Source organism: Neoarius graeffei, chromosome 16, assembly GCF_027579695.1.
Source record: "Neoarius graeffei isolate fNeoGra1 chromosome 16, fNeoGra1.pri, whole genome shotgun sequence".
NCBI classification, from domain to species: Eukaryota; Metazoa; Chordata; class Actinopteri; order Siluriformes; family Ariidae; genus Neoarius; species Neoarius graeffei.
The window spans coordinates 32,521,201-32,543,186 of record NC_083584.1 but is presented as its reverse complement, the minus strand read 5'-3'; the positions used below and the strand labels follow the sequence as shown (position 1 = coordinate 32,543,186).

The following is a 21,986-nucleotide window of genomic DNA, read 5'->3' as shown; positions in this document are numbered from 1 at the left end:
ATTTTCACACAAGTCCTAAAAGTAGATAAAGAGAACCCAGTTAGACAAATGAGACAAAATATTATACTTGGTCATTTATTTATTGAGGAAAATGATCCAATATTACATATCTGTGAGTGGCCCAAATACAGTAAAATGGGCCCAAACCATGATACTACCGCCAACATGTTTCACAGATGGGATAAGGTTCTTATGCTGGAATGCAGTGCTTTCCTTTCTCCAAACATACTGTAACACTTCTCATTTAAACCAAAAAGTTCTATTTTGGTCTCCTCCGTCCACAAAACATTTTTCCAATAGCCTTCTGGCTTGTCCACGTGATATTTAGCAAACTGCAGATGAGCAGCAATGTTCTTTTTGGAGAGCAGTGGCCTTCTCCTTGCAACCCTGCCATGCACACCATTGTTGTTTAGTGTTCTCCTGATGGTGGACTCATGAACATTAGCCAATGCGAGAGAGGCCTTCAGTTGCTTAGAAGTTACCCTGGGGTCCTTTGTGACCTCGCCGACTATTACACACCTTGCTCTTGGAGTGATCTTTGTTGGTCGACCACTCCTGAGGAGGGTAACAATGGTCTCGAATTTCCTCCATTTGTATACAATCTGTCTGACTGTGGATTGGTGGAGTCCAAACTCTTTCGAGATGGTTTTGTAACCTTTTCCAGCCTGATGAGCATCAACAACGCTTTTTCTGAGGTCCTTTGTTCGTGCCATGATACACTTCCACAAACATGCGTTGTGAAGATCAGACTTTGATAGATCCCTGATCTTTAAATAAAACAGGGTGCCCAGTCACACCTGATCGTCATCCCATTGATCGAAAACACCTGATTCTAATTTCACCTGCTAATCCTAGAGGTTCACATACTTTTGCCGCTCACAGATATGTAATATTGGATCAAGTATAATATTTTTGTCTCATTTGTTTAACTGGGTTCTCTTTATCTACTTTTAGGACTTGTGTGATGATGTTTTAGGTCATATTTAGGCAGAAAAAATTCTAAAGGGTTCACAAACTTTCAAGCACCACTGTATGTATCTACAGGAGTTCCATTAAGTTTTCTAGAGGGTTCCTGGAGAAGATTTTTAGCAGGGTCTCTGCTTCTTTTCCTTTCATTCTTCCTGTGCTTTCATTATCACGCGTCTCGGATTTCACCGAGAAATCATGCAGGTTTCCTAAGGAAAGAAATGCCCGTTAGATTTCTGTTTCAGCTTGAGTGTTCAAAGTGCTTCCGGTATTCGCGCGCTGACCAATCGTAAGCGAGCCTTGTGACGTAACGGGGGCGTGATTTCCAGAATCTCGCTGCTCGCGAGCAGGGGCTTTCCTCGATGACGTAAATGGAAAAGAGAAGCGAGCTGCGGGTTTTAATCGGCGTCGTGGTGATTATCGGAGATACAGACGACCATCAGGGCCGGATAAGAGCTCAGCTCCTTCAGCCGACTGAGGGACTGTGTAGGAAGGAAAGGGTTCCGGGGGCAGTTTGTTCATAACCAGTCCCAGTGGAACGCCCTGTTCTCCTGCTGAAGGTATGGTGCCTTTGTGATTGCTCCATTAATTAATACAGAGTCATGGTTATGATTGATCATTAATGATGGTGCATAGATATTTATAATCACAAATGATCATGTGAACCCATGTCTGACGACCAAATTTTTTATTATTATTATTATTATTATTATTATTATTATTATATCTCCAAGTCCACCATCCTGGCCTTATTCTCACATCATTTCCCACAACAGGTTTATTACCTTCTTTTGATCTTATCTCATCTCAAAGACCAAGGCCTGATGTTACTCATGGTTATATTTTGGAGTCATGATGTATCTGTTGGCTTTGCTTCAGCTCTCACTCACACACAGACTGGGTGTTTTCTGAAACCTTCCTCTGTCTTCATGTTTCTTTACCTACCATTCCAGTTTTATTCCTAATCTAATCTTCGGCCTGTGCTGTTTGTGTGTTTGGTTTTTTTTTCCCCGCTTGTGTTCTTGTTCCAGCGCCTTCCTTTCAGTGGAAATGTAACTCAAGACTTGGCTCTTGTCCCATTTCTGGCGAAATTCATTGGAAAGTCAGTTGTTCCACTGTGTAATGACTGACTTGCATAGCTACTGAGCAGTGGCGGAAAATCCTGTTTCTGTACACTTGAAATTCTTTTGTTCCATCTACATGGAGTTTTTGTTACTTAACTCCCTCCTGAAAAAGCCATCTGAGTCTGAGCAGCTATGCAAACTCTCAGCAAACTGGTAGACCATCTTTACCAGCTTTCTAATTCCATGACCAATACATATTCGAGACCTTGTAATGTCCTTAGTGTTTGTTCGTTAATTCACCTTCAATAACGCCTTATCCCGGTCTGAGTGGATCCAGAGATTATCCCAGGAGCACCGGGTTCAAGGCGTAAACACATCCAGGACAGGATGTCAGGCCATTCATATTAACACACTCATTCACAGTGCTCGTGCTGTGCTTCCACGCATTTCAACCGAAAAAAGACTGGCATGGCACCACAAAATTGTTGGAACCAGTGATGTTTGTGGTTATGGGAAGGGCTACCACAAGAAATTCGTCACCATTTTGATGAAACATGAGCGAAATCGGAAATCACTACATGCAGGCAACCTTCAAATGCAAGATGTAATGACTTGAAAAGTAAATTTATAAAAAAGCAAGCAAAGTAGAGCGTTTTGGGCACCATAATCTTTTTTTTTTTTCCCTGCAAAAAGTTACCCTGGTAATATTTCAACAGAAAGAACCCCAACATCTGATACATAACGTTCAGTTCTCAAACCTGTCGAAATGCTGGTCAGTTTTCAAAAGGCACCAAAGCAGAACTGACACCAGCATTGGTGGAAAAGAGCTACTCGTGTCAGTTTAGTAAAGCCAGTCCACCTACTGGCATGTTTTGGAAGGTGGGAGGAAACCAGAGAACCCTGAGGAAACCCATGCAGACATGACATGAAGTGAAAGAGAATAGAAAAGTGTGTATGGGGGGGAAGAGAATGTTTGTTTGTTTCTTCTTTAGGTTTGAGTAATATTCGGATTGATAATGTGACTGAAGTCATTCTGAATTTAGCCAATATTTGTGTCCTGCTAAAGAGCACTTGTAAGATAAAGGACACTTTAAATCGTATTTGGCGTTATTTTTCTGCTTGCTGCTCCGTTGAAGAATGTTGCGATTAGTGATGGGTATTTGCAGCTCTTCACTTTCACCTCCAGCTGAACACACGAAATGGAGCAGAGAAGTCTGAATGATAAAAGGTTTTGTGCTGTGCAAGAATGATAAAGCAAGATTTTCCTTGACTCCAAAACAACGATCCAGACATACTGTTTTTGTGCACAGGGAGACGTTCCCCTACCACTGTCTGCGTTATATATGGCTTGGTTCCAGTGACCATTTTGCTGCAGGGGCCTTTTATTGGTTAAAAGCCATAGTTCGTTTTTGTTTTTTTTCCAAGATGTATTTTATTTAAATGGAAAATGGGTGGTGGGGTTGGGCTGGGGGGCTGTTGTCAGCAGCCATAGTTGATAAGGCCACAAAAGTCCTTGTGATCAGTACTGCACAATGGCACACAGCTACTTTTAGTCTGTTGTCAACCTTTCAGGAAGCAGCAGAATAACGTTCCATTCATGGCAACAAATACATTCAATATTCAGAGGCGTTGCTTGACTCTTTCCACAGCTACACCTCTCTGGTGACTCCAACACAGGGAGCAATTACTTTTATCTTATCTTGAACATTCGCAATTCATCGGCACCTGATTTTTATTGGCAAACATGGGCTCAATAAACGTGGATTTACTTTGTGCGATATAGAAACATTTACGCCTTGTCCTCTTTCATGTTTGTTTATATTTGAGAGCAAGTGAAGTGGATTAGGCGACGATGGAGGAATACGGGTAACTGGGGCTAGCAGGCTTTGGCTAAAATGCAGCTTTTATGTCATGGTCATTTCCTGGATTAAAGCGTATCTAGTGGAGATTGTTATTGTAACGTCTCTGACTGACTGTTAAAATGCTCTTTGACCCATTTAGTCATCCCAGAATGCTCAGTAAAATATTTCCTGAAGTATATTATTTTTGATGTATTTCTGTAACTTGGCAGTTAGCCGAATACTTGTTAGCCTATTTGAACTGTTACATAGCTGGAGGTAAAGCAGTAGCTCAATTTAAATTAAACGTGAATCGTATTGCTGTTAGTAGTGCGTATATAATGTAGCGAAACTAAATATATATTGCTGAGCGCTTGGTTCAGATATGGTTTGTTTAACTGCAACTGCTGTGGGGCACTGAATGGGCGTGGCGGATCATCAGAATACCGGTTGACTGTTAGATATTTAGGTGTGTGTTTGGAAGCAAAACTTGAAAGCATTTTAAAAAAAAAAGGGTTAGACTCAACGACAAAAATGGAAAACGTAATAAAGTGACGGGTTTTTTTGTTATTAAATTTTACTCCTAAAATACTTGTATTACTAATGTTATAATACTTGATATTTTGCTTGTTGGTCTTGTAATTTTATTTAATACTTAACAGCATACTGTAAGTGTAGATTTGATCCTTCTGTGCATTTAAAAAAAAATTCTTTGTATCCCAAAATATTTCATATCGTCCATTCATTCAAATTCAGTTTTATAGTGTGTTTTCGCAATTCAAAGCAGCTTTATAGAAATCCGGATGGAGATTTCGATCCTGAATGAGCACGCCAGAGGTGCCAATGGCAAGGAAGAACTCCCTGAGACAACATGAGCCAGAAATGTTGAGAGGAAGCAGACTGAAAAGGAAATTTGCTGGATCGTGGGATTATAAATCGTTATTAACCATTAGTTTTCTACATCTGTATACTTTAAACTTGAACAGTCGTAGATGTGCTAAAAGGATGTTCAGTATGAGTATATTGTTAATTGGAGTCCTGGGATGGACACAGGACAGGCTTTATGATTACAGCAGCAGTTCTTGGGTACAAGTCTGCAGTTTGTTTATTATTAAATGTTTTATGAAAGTTTTATTAAAGTTTAGTGTTGCCTTTGAAATTGATTAAGTTTACAATAGCGTGTTGTGCTTTAAATAAAGCAGGAAGGACCTCTTGGGTGCTGATAATTTCTTTCAGATGGAGATAATCGGTGTTCTTTCCTTTCAGCAGATTGAATCGGAGGATTAAGAATGTAGCAGCTTTAGTCATGTTGCATCATAAAGGTGCATTAGTCAAGATTAGCCAAGATTGGAACTCTGGGGGGGTTAAGCAGATGAAGTACAACAATGTTGGAATTATTGATTTTATTTTATTTTTTTCCTCTTTCTTACTCCTTGAACCCATTGCCCGTTCCACCCATGTCTATAAAGCCAAGGCCCCAGAATCTACAGCAGAGTTCCGTTAGTGTTTTTGATTATGGCATCACTTTCAAGTGGTGAGGTAGGCTGTTTATTAAGAGCATTGCTTTTACGTTGGTGTTGAGATATCGGTGATAAAAGTACCTAACATTTTGCTGTTTGTGCAAACAGTTCATCGCTTTCTACAGATTTATACAAGTTAAATTTCTCCATCTTGGAAAATTACTCATTGTTTATTTCAGTTGGACAATTATCATTTATTTTCAAGTACAGACTTTTTTTTTTTGCTTAAAGTAAGTTAACGTATCTGGCTGTTCTGTTACCTGATTCTACCATATTTTCCTTTCCAGACAGACTAATATCACATTCATACGCGCACTGAAAACTGTATATTTTCCATTATTGTATAGGAATGGTGTCCTGTGGGAACTGGAGCAAAACCAAGTTGAAACGTTAACCCTATCCCTTGTTGACCAAGTAACATTGATGGAAATCTTTTGTCATGGCTCCAGTGAGAACCAGACCCATCAGGTTTGTGTTGTGACCGGTCATGACATTGTTGGTGGTGATGTAAATGATGTAGAAATATTATGATGGAACTACTCATACTGCCTCAGTGTAAAGCAGTGAACTCGAAACGCCAAGCAAAGAAAACATCTGCAGATATTAGCAAAACGTTATAAATCGGATTTGCTTGAACAAGACAAATGTTCAGAAACAGGAAGAGACCGCTCGAGAGAGAGAGAGAGAGAGAGAGAGAGAGAGAGACGTGACGCAGCTTGACTCGTGTCATGTTGCTAACTAGCTAATGTCTCAGCTTGGGCTTTTCACAGAAAGGGACTTGCCACCTCGTAAATTACATCATATCCGGTTTCACGTGGTTCACACATTTCATAAAGGTTTGTGCTCTTGAGCATTCAGTTAAATACAGTCAAGTAGGAATACACTATTCGTTACTTTTCCATTATGGAACGCTGAATGGGAATGAAAGTTTGTTGTCTACTCCGTATTGTTTTTACCTCATACAAGAACGGATTTTGTATGTGAAAGGGGCTTGGGTAGTGTCTATAAAAAGATTGACAGCAGGGCCATATCAGGCCTAGAAATTCATATATTTTTTTTCACCAGCCAGTCGGACTAGTTACCTTCCAAAGTAGCTAGCCAAACAGAAAATCAACTCGCCAAAATTTGTTCATGTATGAATTTTACTTCTGTCAAAAATAACGCAAAAGAGAGTAGTTACCATTGTTCATGACTAATGTGCATTTATTTCAAGACCCGAGTATTTTGATACTGTTGTTAAATACATAAATGAGAACAACACAGAGCACCATAATATAATATCAACAAATAATATATTGGAAAACTCGGCAACTTGGTGTATGAGTACTGAAAACAAATCTACTTACTATCATGACTATAGCACCCAAAATATGTCCATCATGCTTTCTGTATTTAACCATTTATGAGAGAGAAAGCATTAGGAGCTTCATATTGATGAGGAATCAACTTGAAAAAAATTAATTATTCCATAAAAATCATATCGCAGCCAAGGCCTACTCTGCTCCCACGTTTGCTTATAAGTCCTTTGTCGTTTCTCCTTCTCGTACGCTTTATCGGCGGCCATTTTCTCCTCTTCAGACCGAGGTCACTTTGTCCCTGTCTCTGGCGGTTTCTGTACACCTTTCAGAAAATTCCACATCGCAATGTAGCTTTGGCAGATGTAGATGTAAACAACAACAAAAACACGTGTTTAAATGGGCGATAATGTGGCCACATCTATTGAATTTGATAACGTGATTACTGCGATATTCAACGAGATGCGTTATATGCATGCGCAGTAGTGAAAAAACCGACAGCCTGACTCGTACACGATGTGATTCGGAATTCTTCGGTGTTTTCCGTCCTGCCGATAAACACATCGATTAACACAGACACGGCACACGCTTAATATGTGGCGGCTTTAGTTGACAGTGTGTCTGAATTAGGGCTGTGCGATATGGGGGAAAAATGAATATCCCGATACGTTTTTTTCTCCATTTCACGATATACGATATATTGAAATCTCCTCTAAAGGAACCCATGAAATCTAACTTTTACTCTCTACTGTTTTCACTACAATCCCTGCAGATTAAATAACATTCTTGGTTAACTTTACAGGTGTTTTTCAACAACACATTTTAAATTTTCATGTTGGTGATTAATCACAGTTGAGTTGAAATAAGACTATTTTATTCAACAAAAATGTGGCACAAACTGCAAAAACAATCTTGAAAATTGCAACAAAGGGGCAACACAATACAGAGCTGCTCAGAGCTCAAACCAATAAAGTGCAAACTCAACACTGAGAGACATTTAGCCTAAATAAGAAAAGTGCTCTTTCATTAAATTATTTTAAAAAATAGATCTCCAAGCTATTAACCTGACTACTGAGAACCACTGGAACATTCACAATAGAGAGAGAGAGATTGAGGGAGAGAAGAGAGAGATCTGCAAAACATCATTTTTCTCTTTGCACACTTTTTTGAACTGAATGTTTTCTGGCTCTGCCTCTCAGATGTGTGTAATTCCGGTATTGCCTTCTCTGTAAAATGTCTGCGTCCAGGCAACTCATATTTGGGATTGAGTGTGTTTGGTAGTTTTTGGAAGCCTGGTTTTTCCACTATACTAATCGGGATCATGTCTTCGGCAATGACGTTAGTGACTGCATCCGTTATAGCTCTCCATCTCTGACTCGTTTTCTCATATGGTGTGGCTTTGGAGAACGAGGCCGCTATGGTCATTTGTTTAGCTTGGGGGGGGTTTAGCTCGTGGGCAAGTAGTTCGGAGTTTAAGAGACTCTTCATACTGTACCCAGGTGAGTTTTCAGGTGATGGAACATATTTGTAGTGCTGCTGCCTTTCGTGATGACGGGGGGGGGGTTTTTGCACACTTTTTACAAATTGGCATTTGCTGTTCCACGTCCTCCTCGCGATATCCAAAAAAATGCCAGACGACTGACCCCTTACTAGTTCTTTTAGGAACCAATTCCTCCGCTTCCATTTTTAATTTGTCGTCGAAATTGACAGAGATTACACAGTAGCCTATGCAACACCAGCGGTTGCACAAACTGAGTCAGCGTTGTAAACCGAAACTAGAAAATCTTCCTGCAAGTTCCTTTCAGCACAGAGATGTCGCCCGGGATTGGTTGGCGAGTGCGTGACGTTATTGGTATTTTAATTTTTTATTTTTTTTAACCCTTAGGCAGCCTCTCGCGTTACTGCCTGAGGGACAGGGAGAAAACCACCGGAAAATGTTTTAAACAAACGCAAGTCAGCAGATGACCATAAAATACTTGATAGTTACGATATAATAATTTTATGTATCTCACACAGAATTTTCGGAGATATATCGAGTATATTCGATATATCGCATAGCCCTAGTCTGAATCTTCGCTTCATATATATTTTTTTATTTTCAACTAGCCAGCCGGGCTGCCTAGTGACAGGAATTACCCGCCAAATGACAAATTATTGCTGTGTTCATATATATATATATATATATATATATATATATATATATATATATATATATACCGGTACGATAGTGGTATAACTGTATCGATACAAAGTATACCGGTACAGTTTAGTGCATCTGTCCACACTAGCAAGAAATGTTTGCGGTTTTCTTTCACGGTAGTTGAAATGCGCGTGCGCGAAATGTTTCCGTGGTTACCGAGTAACTTCCTTCCGAGAATATGGCGGATGAAACAACGTGTGTGTGCTTTTTGTTGTCGGTGTACAGTCTGTATTTCTGGTGGTCATTTATTCAGTCTAATCGTATAAAACGCACGAGGCAGTTGAGAAAGAAACAAAGAAAACGAATCTCCCTTTCTCCCCCCTCACTTTCTCCCTCTTTCCTTCTCTTTCTCTCCCTTTTCCCCTCTTCCTCCTTTCTTTCTCCCCCTTTCTTTGCTCCATGTAGCTCCACGGTCGTTTTGAGCCATTTTGGCGTTTTATTTACAGCTGGAAAGCACGGGCGTATTGCATTGTATGAATAACCCAGAAGAAGTAGGAATGGTTCATTGCGCTTGCGCATTATATTTGTATTGATACAGAACCGCTTCATCTGTCCACACTACAGCGAAGCGCTACTGTACTGGTACGAAACCCATACATTTGTGGGTTTCGTACCGGTACAGTTATACCGCTACAGTACCGGTATAGTTGCTAGTGTGGACAGGTGTTGCGGTACGAAAGTAGTTTTGTATCGGTACAAAATCCCTAGTGTGGACAGGGTATAAATCACCTCAGGCGACTGGACCACCGCGAATTTCGAGCTGTGCATGTGAACATAAAGTAGTCTGACCCAGCTTCATGTCTGTTTAGATTGGGCTCAGTTTCCTCAGCCCATAATATACTTTTGATGATTAGAGCATGATCAAAAATATTTTGCGACATGTTTTCCAGGTTAGTTGTATGAGTAAGGGGGGAAGACTAATGCACCTTTAATGCTCTGTAGAACATTCCTGTGTATGTGCCTGAGAGAACATCTTGTACTTTTTTTTTTTTTGATGGTGATTGATCGGCAGCTGGCTAGGATTTATTTATAATTAAGGCCGCCTTATTCGAGAGTAACCATGAGGTTATTTAGCATGGTGTGCAAGTGATTTATTAAAAGATTAGACCTTTTGCTTCAATGATGGAGTGGTCGTTTTGTGGTTCTTACATCAGTTTAATGGCTATGTGAAAATGATCTTACTTCCCCACACGCACGCACATTTAGCTTTTCTTCACTAAGCACGCAGTTTTTATCAAATTAGTTCATGAGGCCCTCTGTTGCTGATGCTTACAGTTACTGTCAGGCTGCACAGATAAACCCACTTTTGTGCAGCTAATCCAAAGTGTAATACACAGTCCTCCTCCAGACTTAGTGGCACACAGCTAGTGTACGTGTACAATAAGCCCAAGTTACAGTTTCCTTCAGCATACTGCCAGTTACAAATACTTTCACAGGTATTCATTGATTCAAGTGAGCCACTAATCCAGTCTTAACAAGCTTTTTCCTGCTCGTGTGATCATGATAGGGCTTCTGAGAGCAGGTCCGAACATGTGTGTGGCACTGAGCACACGTACCTGCTTAGCTGCAAATGTGACTCAAAGTATTATGTAACAGCAAGGGGAATCGGATGCACACCTCACACAAAGCTGATCATGTAACGTGTGTGGCTGAAAGAGAGGGAGAAGGCCTGAGACAGAGCCCTGTTAGTGAGCTGCTGATGGATAGCGTGGCACTGCGGCAGGGTCCGAGCTGATGAGGCTAAAATGCTGAGATGCTCTTTCGGTGTCCACACAGGCTGGAAATGCTGAGACTTGAAGAATGAGACTCTTTGCTCGTGCTTATTTTCCTAAAGAGTGATGGAGGTTAGCCTGGATAAAGGGCACAGACATTAGCGTGTGGGTCTTTTGCATTGTGACAAGAACGTCTGTGTTGCAGTAAGTTGGGATTCATCACTGAGGCCACCATATTCAAGAGGAAGGAGAAAAAAGTTAAATATTAGATAAGGTGTAATGTAATATCATTTTTGAATTGTAGAAGTCTTTTCTTAAAATGTGCCTGCCTCCAACCTCCTCGTATTTTCGAAGCAGCTTTTGCATGGTCTCAGATGTAATATTCGATACCCCGGTTCTTCCTGCCATATCGGTTATAACTGCCAGATTGCTTGGCGTATCTTTGTCCATAACATGTTACTAATGCTGCCGAATGTCATACACTCTCAGAAAATAAAGTGCATTACTGTACCTTTAAAGGAACAGTCCACCGTATTTCCATAATGAAATATGCTCTTATCTGAATTGAGACGAGCTGCTCCGTACCTCTCCGAGCTTTGCGCGACCTCCCAGTCAGTCAGACACAGTCAGACGCGCTGTCACTCCTGTTAGCAATGTAGCTAGGCTCAGTATGGCCAACGGTATTTTTTGGGGCTGTAGTTAGATGCGACCAAACTCTTCCGCGTTTTTCCTGTTTACATAGGTTTATATGACCAGTGATATGAAACAAGTTCAGTTAGACAAATTGAAACGTAGCGATTTTCTATGCTATGGAAAGTCCGCACTATAATGACAGGCGTACTAACACCTTCTGCACGCTTCGGCAGCGCACTGATACGGAGCTCAGATATCAATCCGCTGCCGAAGCGCGCAGAAGGTGTTAGTACGCCTGTCATTATAGTGCGGACTTTCCATAGCATAGAAAATCGCTACGTTTCAATTTGTCTAACTGAACTTGTTTCATATCACTGGTCATATAAACCTATGTAAACAGGAAAAACGCGGAAGAGTTTGGTCGCATCTAACTACAGCCCCAAAAAATACCGTTGGCCATGCTGAGCCTAGCTACATTGCTAACAGGAGTGACAGCGCGTCTGACTGACTGGGAGGTCGCGCAGAGCTCGGAGAGGTACGGAGCAGCTCGTCTCAATTCAGATAAGAGCATATTTCATTATGGAAATACGGTGGACTGTTCCTTTAAGGGCGGCACGGTGGTGTAGTGGTTAGCGTTGTTGCCTCACAGCAAGAAGGTCCGGGTTCGAGCCCCATGGCTGGCGAGGGCCTTTCTGTGTGGAGTTTGCATGTTCTCCCCGTGTCCGCGTGGGTTTCCTCCGGGTGCTCCGGTTTCCCCCACAGTCCAAAGACATGCAGGTTAGGTTAACTGGTGACTCTAAATTGAGCGTAGGTGTGAATGTGAGTGTGAATGGTTGTCTGTGTCTATGTCTCAGCCCTGTGATGACCTGGCGACTTGTCCAGGGTGTACCCCGCCTTTCGCCCGTAGTCAGCTGGGATAGGCTCCAGCTTGCCTGCGACCCTGTAGGACAGGATAAGCGGCTACAGATAATGAGATTAGATGAGACTGTACCTTTAGCGGTACAATGGCTTGTCACTGGAACAGGACACTCTAAGGTATTTATTTGTACCCTTTATATACCGCCTGCAGACATGTATTATACCTATTTAGCCCTACAAAGGTACACGTGGTTACCTTGAGGTCCAGTAATAAGCCCTAAGGGGTTCATTAGTATAGATTGTGCCATGGGGGACAGAAATGGAGTCCTAGTGTACGCCTATTTCTGACAGTGTACGGTCGTCTTCTGATATAGTTTGGAGACGGAAAGGGTCACAGCAATTTTATTTATTTATTTTGCTTTTTTTTTTTATTCTAGTTTTCTTTCGATTTTTGCTTTGTTTTTGATATGGCCACAATGAATTATTGTCTTCATTGAACATATTTCGTTGTAAATAAATAGTAAAACAGAGGTACGTTTTGTTTTGCCTCTGTTTTCCACTCGGGGTGCAAACTTAATGCACTCAACTGTACAAAGAAAAAAAGAAATAGCACAACAATAAGCAGCTGAACGTGTCGATCGTATTATCCTAATTTGTCAAAATAGCTATATTTTTCACCACTTGAATTAAATCATAATGCCACAAGGACCTGGCAACTAGATTCAGTCCAGTTAAGTAAGTCTGGATGTGTAATGAACATGACTCAGTGTTGACCGTGATTAATGGCTGTGCATTAAAAAGTAATGATTACTTCATGGCTAACAAATAAGACATCGTTTTGTGATCAGAGCAGTTATGCTTGTTTTTTGCACTGCATCATGTTCCTATTTTTGACAAACACCATGGACTCCGCCCAAATGAGATGCTTGTTGTTTTGAACACAAAGAAAATAAACACACTTTTCTGTCCCATCCTCTTTAAAACATTGTTTTTGTCATGCAGAGTTCGTAATGTTGTTTTTTTTTAAAGATCATGCGAATTCATGTTTGTTTTTCTCCATGTCTCGATTAGATCTGATGCAGTATTTTTTTTTTTTGAGTACCCGGTTTGGTCGGCATTTGAATCTCAGCCCGCAGCAGTAAGAGTAAGCCGGAATACGCTGTGTATAGGTTCAATAGATCTGAAATGTAATCGTCTTCCACTTGATTACATGTGAAACTAGACTTGGCTCACTTCCTTTACAATTCCGGTTCAAGCAAAGGGAGCGGCTGATTCAGCATGAAGTTCAGAAAACAGGATCGACTGTGGTTGTAATGAGGAACAAGGGTTTGACTGTATGTTGTCTGCAGGTGTGGACATTATTCGTCACTTGAACTGCCAATCGGTGACTCACACTCTTAAGACGTGATTAACATTTTGGATACAAAGATGGCTCATTTCAAAACTAAACCTGTTCCTGACTGGTGTTTTTGTTTTGACATTATGTCTGGCTAATGTTCTTTGATTGCACTTCTTTTGAGTTGGAGTTATGGTAGACTTGAAACCATTGTTGCTGCTCCGTGGTTTAATAAATATTAACACAGAACAAAAGCTGCTTCTGTTGTGTTGAAAGGTGGCTCATTTTTCTAGTGAACTCTTGCTTGTCCACCCACACACACTACATGCACCAAACCTCAGAGAGTACAGATGGTTATTATTTGTAATCAAGTGCATTAGCCGAGCCTGCTGAGAGTCTAAAGTGGAAAGGAAAGGCCATGGTTCCTGGTTTTATATGTGTATTATATGGACATTAGTGTTTTACTGGGAAATACACTGCTCGTATTTTTCATACGAACTACATCTGGGACACGGAGAACCAAAACCATGACGTAAATCTGTTACTTGTGAGTAAGTCAATGACTTGTTTTTGGGTGGTACTTGTTTGTGAATGTGTCTGTATAATAAAAAAAGAAAATCATGTTGGCTTGGATATGACGTTTATCTTCACATGTTGGAAAATCTTGCATTTTTCATACAAAAAAATCATGGAGCTGAGTGACCTATTTTAAATAATATTGAGTGGTATACTGGATGGTTTCCATTCAGCTAGCATGATGCTGAATGAGTCGAAGACGAGTTCAGTATCATGCTAACTGAATGGAATATATCGGATGTACCATGAAAAGTCATTTTTAAAATTATTATTATTATTATACATACTCATTTCTTTTGAGGTGTTCAACACGTTTTTCTCTTTCAAAATTCTCTCAATCTTCCGTATTTAACGACGCAAACCTGGCGGCCATGTTTGTTTGCAAATTGTCACAGTTGCTTGCTAGCGTGGAAGTTTTATGTCTCCAATGTGTCTTGACAACCATGCAATATTGTTAAACCATATTCAACGCTCATTCTCCACTGGGTAGAGTGACGTAATACACAGGATAAGCGATATGCTAACAATATTGCATGCTATGAAACCCGCTATAAGGGAATAGAGCACGTTTTTATTCCATTGAAAGTGTCCTGTATGTATAGTAATGTACTGATATTTCACTCCGATGATGTCACGCCGAGTGTTTTCCTGCTGACTTGGCTCACTCGTGAATATGTTCGTCACTCAGAGATAAACTTGATAGTTTTGCACAACTGTGTAAAATCTTTTTTTTTTTTTTAATGTAATAGAGTATATATTTCTCTCTTCTTGATGTTGTATAGATGGGGAGAGAGATGGGAGATTCTTTCGTGTGCTAGGCCTTTCTGACTAAGAAAAGCACCATGAGGTGTGTGTGTGTGTGTGTGTAAATGACCTGGGTCAGTGTTCGTCATGTGTGTACTATATTAAACAGGATGCTCTGGTTTCCCCCACAGTTCAAAGATGTGGTTAGGTTAACATGGGGGTGACCTTGGGCGAAAGTGCCTTTGAACAAGGCACCAAATCCCCAACTGCTCCCCGGGTGCTGTAGCGTAGCTGCCCATTGCTGTGTGTGTGTACGTGCACGCACACATGCTCCTTGCTCGTGTGTGTGTTCGTGTTCACTGCTTCAGATGGGTTAAATGCAGAGAGGAATTTCACAAGTGTGCGTGTGATTTTAATATTTATTCAGATCTAGGGCACATGATTGTGAGCGTGGGCCAAGATTTCAGGTCACAATAATTCCTGTTGGTATTAACATAGAAGTGGGTCACACTGACTCCAGTCGTGACTCTCCTTTTCCATTAAGATCAGAAAACCGGAATCGGTAGTGTATTCCCTTTTAGCCTACTTATTTGTGTATCCGTCTCAGAAAATACACAGAAATAAGTGTTTCAGAATTTTTGGAAGAAGAAAAAGAGGCAAGTGTGTTTTTCGACTAGTTCATGAACTCAAATGAGAGCAAGGAACGGTCTTGATTTGAGCTCTAGCGTACAGTGCACATGCTTGCACTTTCACTTTGATCATGGTGAAAGATGAGAGTTTAGATTAGAGCTGTTGCTCCAAGTATGGTTGTGCTCCGCCTCCTCCTTCTTTTACTTCTGTTCCCGTAAAGCTAATTTTCACTCTGACGGCAGTTGGCCAGGTGTGAACAGAGGAAATCGTGGGGGGTGTAGCTGTTGGGTTTACTGTGTCTTACACATGAATAATCTGAAGTCACCCTGGAATATTGTCGTGTGTGTGTACTAGTGCATCTCAAAAAATTAGAATATTGTGAAAAAGTTCAATATTTTCCATCAGCTATTTAAGAAAGTGAAACTATATATTATAGACTCATTACACAATAACAAATGTTTCAAGCATTCTTCTATTTTAATTTTAATCAGTAAGGCATACAGTACAAAAACATAAAAAAACCCATCTCAAAGTATTAGAATATTTCATTTCGAGTTTGAGTAAAACAGTATGAACACAGTGTATCTCTCGGTCTAGTTCAGTACACACAACCACAATCATGGGGAAGACTGCTGACTTGACTGTTGTCCAGAAGATGATCACTGATGCCCTCCACAAGGAGGGTAAGCCACAAAAGGTCATTGCTGAAAAGGGTGGCTGGAAAAGGTGCACAAGCAACAGGGATGGCCGCAGTCTTGAGAGGATTGTCAAGAAAAGTTGACTCAAGAACTTGGGAGAGCTTCACAAGGAGTGGACTGAGGCTGGTGTCAGTGTATCAAGACCCATCACGAACAGACATCTTCAAGAAAGGGGATACAACTTTCGCATTCCTAATATCAAGCTACTCCTGAGCCAGAGACAATGTCAGAAGTGTCTTATCTGGGCTAAGGAGAGAAAGAAATGGACTGTTGCTCAGTGGTCCAAAGTCCTCTTTTCAGATGAAAGTACATTTTGCATTTAATTTGGAAGTCACGGTTCTAGAGTCTGTTGGAAGAGTGGAGAGGCACAGAATCCAAGGTGTTTGAAGCCCAGTGTGAAGTTTCCACAGTCTGTGATGATTTGGGGTGCCATGTCATCTGCTGGTGTTGGTCCACTGTATTTTATCAAGTCCAAAGTCAACGCAGCCATCTACCAGGAGACTTTAGAGCACTTCATGCTTCCATCTGCTGACGAGCTTTTTGGAGATGCTGATTTCCTTTTCCAGCAGGACTTAGCACCTACCCACAGTGCCAAAACTACTACCAAATGGTTTGCTGACCATGATATTACTGTGTTTGACTGGCCAGCCAACTTGCCTGACCTGAACCCCATAGAGAATCTATGGGGTATTGTCAAGAGGAAGATGAGAAACACCCGACCCAAAAATACAGATACACTGAAGGCCACTATCAAAGCAACCTGGGCTTCAATAACACCTCAGCAGTGCCACAGACTGATCACCTCCATGCCACACCGCATTGATACAGTAATTCATGGTAAAGGAGCCCCAACCAAGTATTGAGTGTATAAATGAATATACTTTTCAGAAGTTAGACATTTCTGTATTGTAAATCCTTTTTTTAATTTGATTGATCTTAGGGAATATTCTAATAATTTGAGATACTGGATTTCTGATTTTCATGAGCTATAAGCCATAATCATCAAAATTAAAACAAAAAAGGCTTTAAATATTTCACTTTACATGTAATGAATATAGAATATATGAAAGTTTACCTTTTTGAATTAAATTATGAAAAAAAAGGAACTTTTTCATGGTATTCTAATTTTTTGAGGTGTGTGTGTGTGTGTGTGTGTATATAATATATATGCACGCGCGCATTCATAAGTGGCAGTCACTGCGAGGGTCTGTGTTTGTGGTGCTGGTAGTGCGGTTGCCATGGTGATCCTCACTAGTAGCACAGTGTGAAGTGAAGAGCGAGCACTGAAGTGTGTGCTTGTGTGTATTTAAGTGAATGCCAGAAGGTGTTGGTGAGGGTGAGATAAGAACGAAGAGAGGGAGAGAAATGAACAAAGGACTGAAGGAAAAAGGAGGACAATTAGAAAATTGGACATACAAGTTGTGCAGTGGGGGTGTGAGAGATTTTGGATATGCATCACGGAGTCTTTTACGGAGTAATAATTTGTAGGCGGGGGGAAAAAGCACCAACTGCTTCTTTAGTTATGATGTATTCAGCATGGTTATGAGTTCACTTAAGCTGGTTAAGGAAATGATGTTAATAACTAATTATAGCCTAGCACTGCTGAATTCTCAAATTTGATTGGTCAAGAGCTGTTGGTTAATTTTCTATAAGAGCAGCTCTGATGATGGTATTGGCTGCCAGACAGATCACAGGTTTATTTAATGTGCGCTTTCTAATACGTCACTGTTTCTATAGTAACGGCTCATTGACGGGCTTGTGTTTAAGACGCTCCACGTAATCCGAAGCGAATAATAAACCAATTAAAATAAGTGCTGTTAACTCGCAAAGAAAAAAATGATAATCCTTGAGATGGTGAAGCTTTCTGTAAGGTGATGTTTGTTTAACTTTTATGGACGTCGTCTCCAGTGTCAGCTTTTGTATTGATCGACTACAAAGCTGTTTGGGTGTGTGTGTGTGTGTGTGTGTGTGTGTGTGTGTGTGTGTGTGTGTGTGTGTTTTTTTTTTAAATAAATCCCCCCCCCCCAGTAATCACAGTTTTTACTAGTCGCTGTTATATTGTATATCATAACTTGCCTTGCAGACGTTCCACAATATTAAATGTAACTAGAAGCGGTTAAGTGTTGTCTGTTATCTATGAATAATTTAAAAATAATCACCATTTGGCAAATCACTGTGGCATTAGAGGAATAAAACATTTTCGGATGTGCTGGGATTATCTTTTTTTTTCCTGTGACAGCACAGCCTGTTGTCTTTTATTCCTTATTGATTCTCATGCTGGCAGCCAAGATGGCAAAGACCATGTTTTGGCATCTCTTATTAATACTTATACGCTGTGGGTGTGCCGGGTAATAATAATAATAATGAACATAATTGATGCAGGTAAAATGTTATCGTTCAATAAAGAGTTGTTACAGTTGAACATGGACTTTTTTTATTAAATCAGAGTTTGAATATATGTGATGTTTGTTTTCCACGTTACTGTTTGTACGTGTATATATTTTTGAATGCATGACTCAGTTCTCATCTCTGTATTGCTCGTCATTAAGACAGTCCTACCTGTGGTACTTTTGCTCCTGCTGAGAGGGAAGAGTTAACAGTGAAATCGAAACAGCCAGTCTGAGAGAAGGCGTTTGTGTGGGTGTATGTGTGTTGGGGGCTACAGAGCATGCTCCTTTTTGCAGGCACACGGCTCATGCTAACTTCCTGTGCCATTTCTCTTCCTTCCAGACAGCGCCGACTGAGAACGAGAGGAGACGAGCAGCTCAGCACGGCCGTGTGATTTAACCAAAACATCAGAGGACATTCAGCTGAAGACGGTCTGAACCAGAGGACACGTTTTCTAGCATATATAATATTTCATATTGTTTTAGAAGCTGACATCTCCTTTTTTTTTTTTTCTTTTTTAAACTCAAAAACCCCAATGTTAGTCTGAAGTATTGGAAATGATCGATGTTTACTTGATTGTTTGCTAATCAGCCTGCTTGAGTGTTACAAGAACAAACCTGTAGGACGCCAAGGGGATTTTTTTTTTGTGAAGATTTTTGTCTTTCCCTTGCGTCAGCCAAGTTCAGTGAGGGTTTCTATTGTTTCATGCGAAGTACAGATCAAAGCTGTGACTGTTTTGATGGGAATTTTTTCTTAGTGTCAGTAACTGGATATCTGAAAATCTAATTTGGGACAACAGAGCTTTTTTTGTCATCTGAAGTACACCTTGACAGTCAAAGAGAAGCCTGTCACAGGAGTCTGTATTGGAAGATTTTGGTTCAAAATCAGTCAAACTTTCGACAGAGTTTAAAGCAAATCAGATTTTTCCTGGGCAATGGGATCAGAAAAAGACTCTGACTCGCCCCATTCGTCTGTCAGTGGCATTCCCAATCCTAAATGCCGTGGTCCAGGCAAGAAGCAGAGCAGGATTTCTTTCGCCAACCTCTTTCACAGCAAACGTGGTTCCAGGAGGAGCAAAGCTAATTCGGGAACACCCTTAGCTCAGCAGCACAACCAGCAACAACAGCAGCTCCTTCAGCCTCCCACTCCTACCGCTGCTTCCCCGGACCCTCTTACTGCCGACACAGCCGAGCCTTTATCCACCAGCCAGGCCTCTCTGGGAGGACAGGAGCTCCTCGAGTGCCCACTATGTCTGGTGCGCCAGCCACGGGATCAGCTGGCAGAGCTTCAGGGCTGCAGTCATCGCTCTTGCCTTTGCTGCCTGCGCCAGTACCTGCGCATTGAGATCACAGAGAGCCGCGTGCAGCTCAGCTGCCCAGAGTGTGCCGAGAGGTTGGCACCCAGGCAGGTGGCACTTATCCTGGATGATGCTGCCCTGTTGGAGAAGTATGAGGAGTTTCTGCTCAGGCGGTGCCTCGCTTCAGACCCTGACTGTCGCTGGTGTCCGGCTCCAGACTGCGGGTAAGAGTGAAAGTCATACTGGGCAATTTCTAGGACATGTAAACATGTTCTCTTCACTGCTTCACAAGTGACCTCTCATTGTCCTAATCCCCCCCCCCCCCCCCCCCCCAGTAGGTCTATAATTGTAAAAATACACTGTACTGTGAATTTTATTTATATATATATATATATATATATATATATATATATATATATATATATATATATCTTTTCGACTGTCCGTAAGATGAGACACACACACACACCTTACATGTATTCAGAGGCATTTAACTAGCATAATTAACAAGTTATAGATGCTTAGACACCTAGTTACGTAAATATAACCGTTAATGAAATCAATTGAAGTCATTTTGTAGACTGAAAACAGTACGTTTAAAGAAAAAAAAGAACCCTTATGTTTTGTTCATTACTTAGTAATAATATGTCCCATTTGCAGCTTTAACATTCAATTAAATGTCTGATGCATCCCCTTTTTCTAAGGAAATGGAGCTCTGAGTAACCTTTTGCTTTTTGGTTCTACAAACATTAAGCTTTTTTTTTTCCCCCTTAATTTTTCAAACATCAGAAGCCTTTTTGACGTTGATAAGAACGAAAAGTCATTCATTGAAAAATAAGCTGAAACTTGGCATTTAAAATTGCTTAGACAGTGGGGGGGGAATATAAGAAAGGTCTAGAGGAATAGAAGTCTTGTGCTGGAAATTTCAAGGATCGCTTTAAAATTGTAAAATTTACGAACGAGAAGAATATTCATAACCATAATCCGATCTCGTGATAAGGTCTCATTAGTTCCTCCCAGCTTTCATTCACTGATAACAATTCAGAGTCTTAGCATTGAATCACTATTATGTATAGGAAATTTGTTTTAATTTAATTTGTTTTGTAAATGTTCGACACTGTGAGTGAGTATCCCTGCTTTTTGGGCTTTTCTGTAAAGTGTAGGAGGTGCTTTAAAGGTCAGAGAGAGGGAGGGAGAGAGAGAGAGAGAGAGAGAGAGAGAGAGAGCTGTGTGGGAAGCCGAATTCAGCAGATGTGTCATTCGGAGAGTATATGTTTACTGTGCACGACATTGACAAATCTCTTAAATGCCACAATCTCAGTAGTGGGCTGGTGACCTACTTATCCGGGACCTGCCTGTGTCTGTCTTTTGAGTCAACACCACTCCTTTACCAGCCTACAGACGGGAGTTTTCAGAACGGGATTTTTTTTTTTTTTTTGAGGGAAAGTGAAATACAATTCAGTAGCAGGTATAATCAGTTTCCATGCCTCTTATTTATGAGGTTATTGGAGGTCAGACGGTAGCCTGTGTATAATTTTCATCTTGAAACATTCTTTCCCAATCTGAGGCTTCTCTTTCTGTTTTGCTGTCAGTTGCCATGGCGACTGGGATGCAGTTCAGAGCCAGCGTTGCTATGGGTAACAGGGGATGGGATTTAATTAAAGCGGTCGTTTCCTCCTTACTGGACCGTGCGTGTGTGTGTGTGGTGTGTTTTTTTTTTTTTTTTTTTTACTGTAAAGTGAGGTCTTGACTTCCTTGATGGAACCAGTAAGGACATGTTGGGCTTTGAGAGTGTATTGTACTTGATCAGACTAGTTTGTTTGTGTGTCGGTTTTCCGTGGAATATTTTACAGGAAAAATTCCTTAATGGCATCATTTGTTTTTGTAGCAGCATGTAATGACTTACAGGTCAAGAGAGTTGTTTTCTCAAGTTAATTTGTTTTTGCAAAATGAAATTGGATACACCAGTGTGGCTTTTCGGATTAACTCATTAAATTGTCTCGGCTTGTTATTCAGTTATTACAGTACTGCTGCTTGTTGTTGGCCTACGTAACGTTAAACTGTGGTTTTCCGACCGGACCAAACAGATATTCTCTCAGTGTCGATCAATGGGAGAAATCGTATACATTAAGTTTACTGTAAGGATAAAATCAGCAACACACGCTGTCTATAGCACAGGTGCACACTAGGGCCCAGCTTCTCTCCTTCAATCTCATTATTTTTTCCCTCCC

The 21,986-nt window shown here is 40.7% G+C and overlaps 1 protein-coding gene across 3 annotated transcripts in view; it reads left to right on the top strand.

Annotated features, from left to right (window-relative positions):
- Positions 1-1,315: 1,315 nt before the first annotated feature.
- The window catches only part of rnf19b (ring finger protein 19B), a 34,406-nt gene continuing 13,735 nt past the window's right edge, over positions 1,316-21,986 (top strand). Inside the window, exons 1-2 of one of the 3 annotated variants that reach the window (XM_060942803.1) lie at positions 1,316-1,526; positions 18,801-19,979. In XM_060942803.1, the coding sequence (XP_060798786.1) occupies positions 19,393-19,979 (587 nt within the window). In that variant the 5' untranslated portion in view covers positions 1,316-1,526; positions 18,801-19,392. Of the gene's footprint in view, positions 1,527-10,510; positions 10,800-13,782; positions 13,970-18,800; positions 19,980-21,986 lie in introns of those variants that run through there. The other 2 variants (XM_060942804.1, XM_060942805.1) reach the window with 2 other exon arrangements.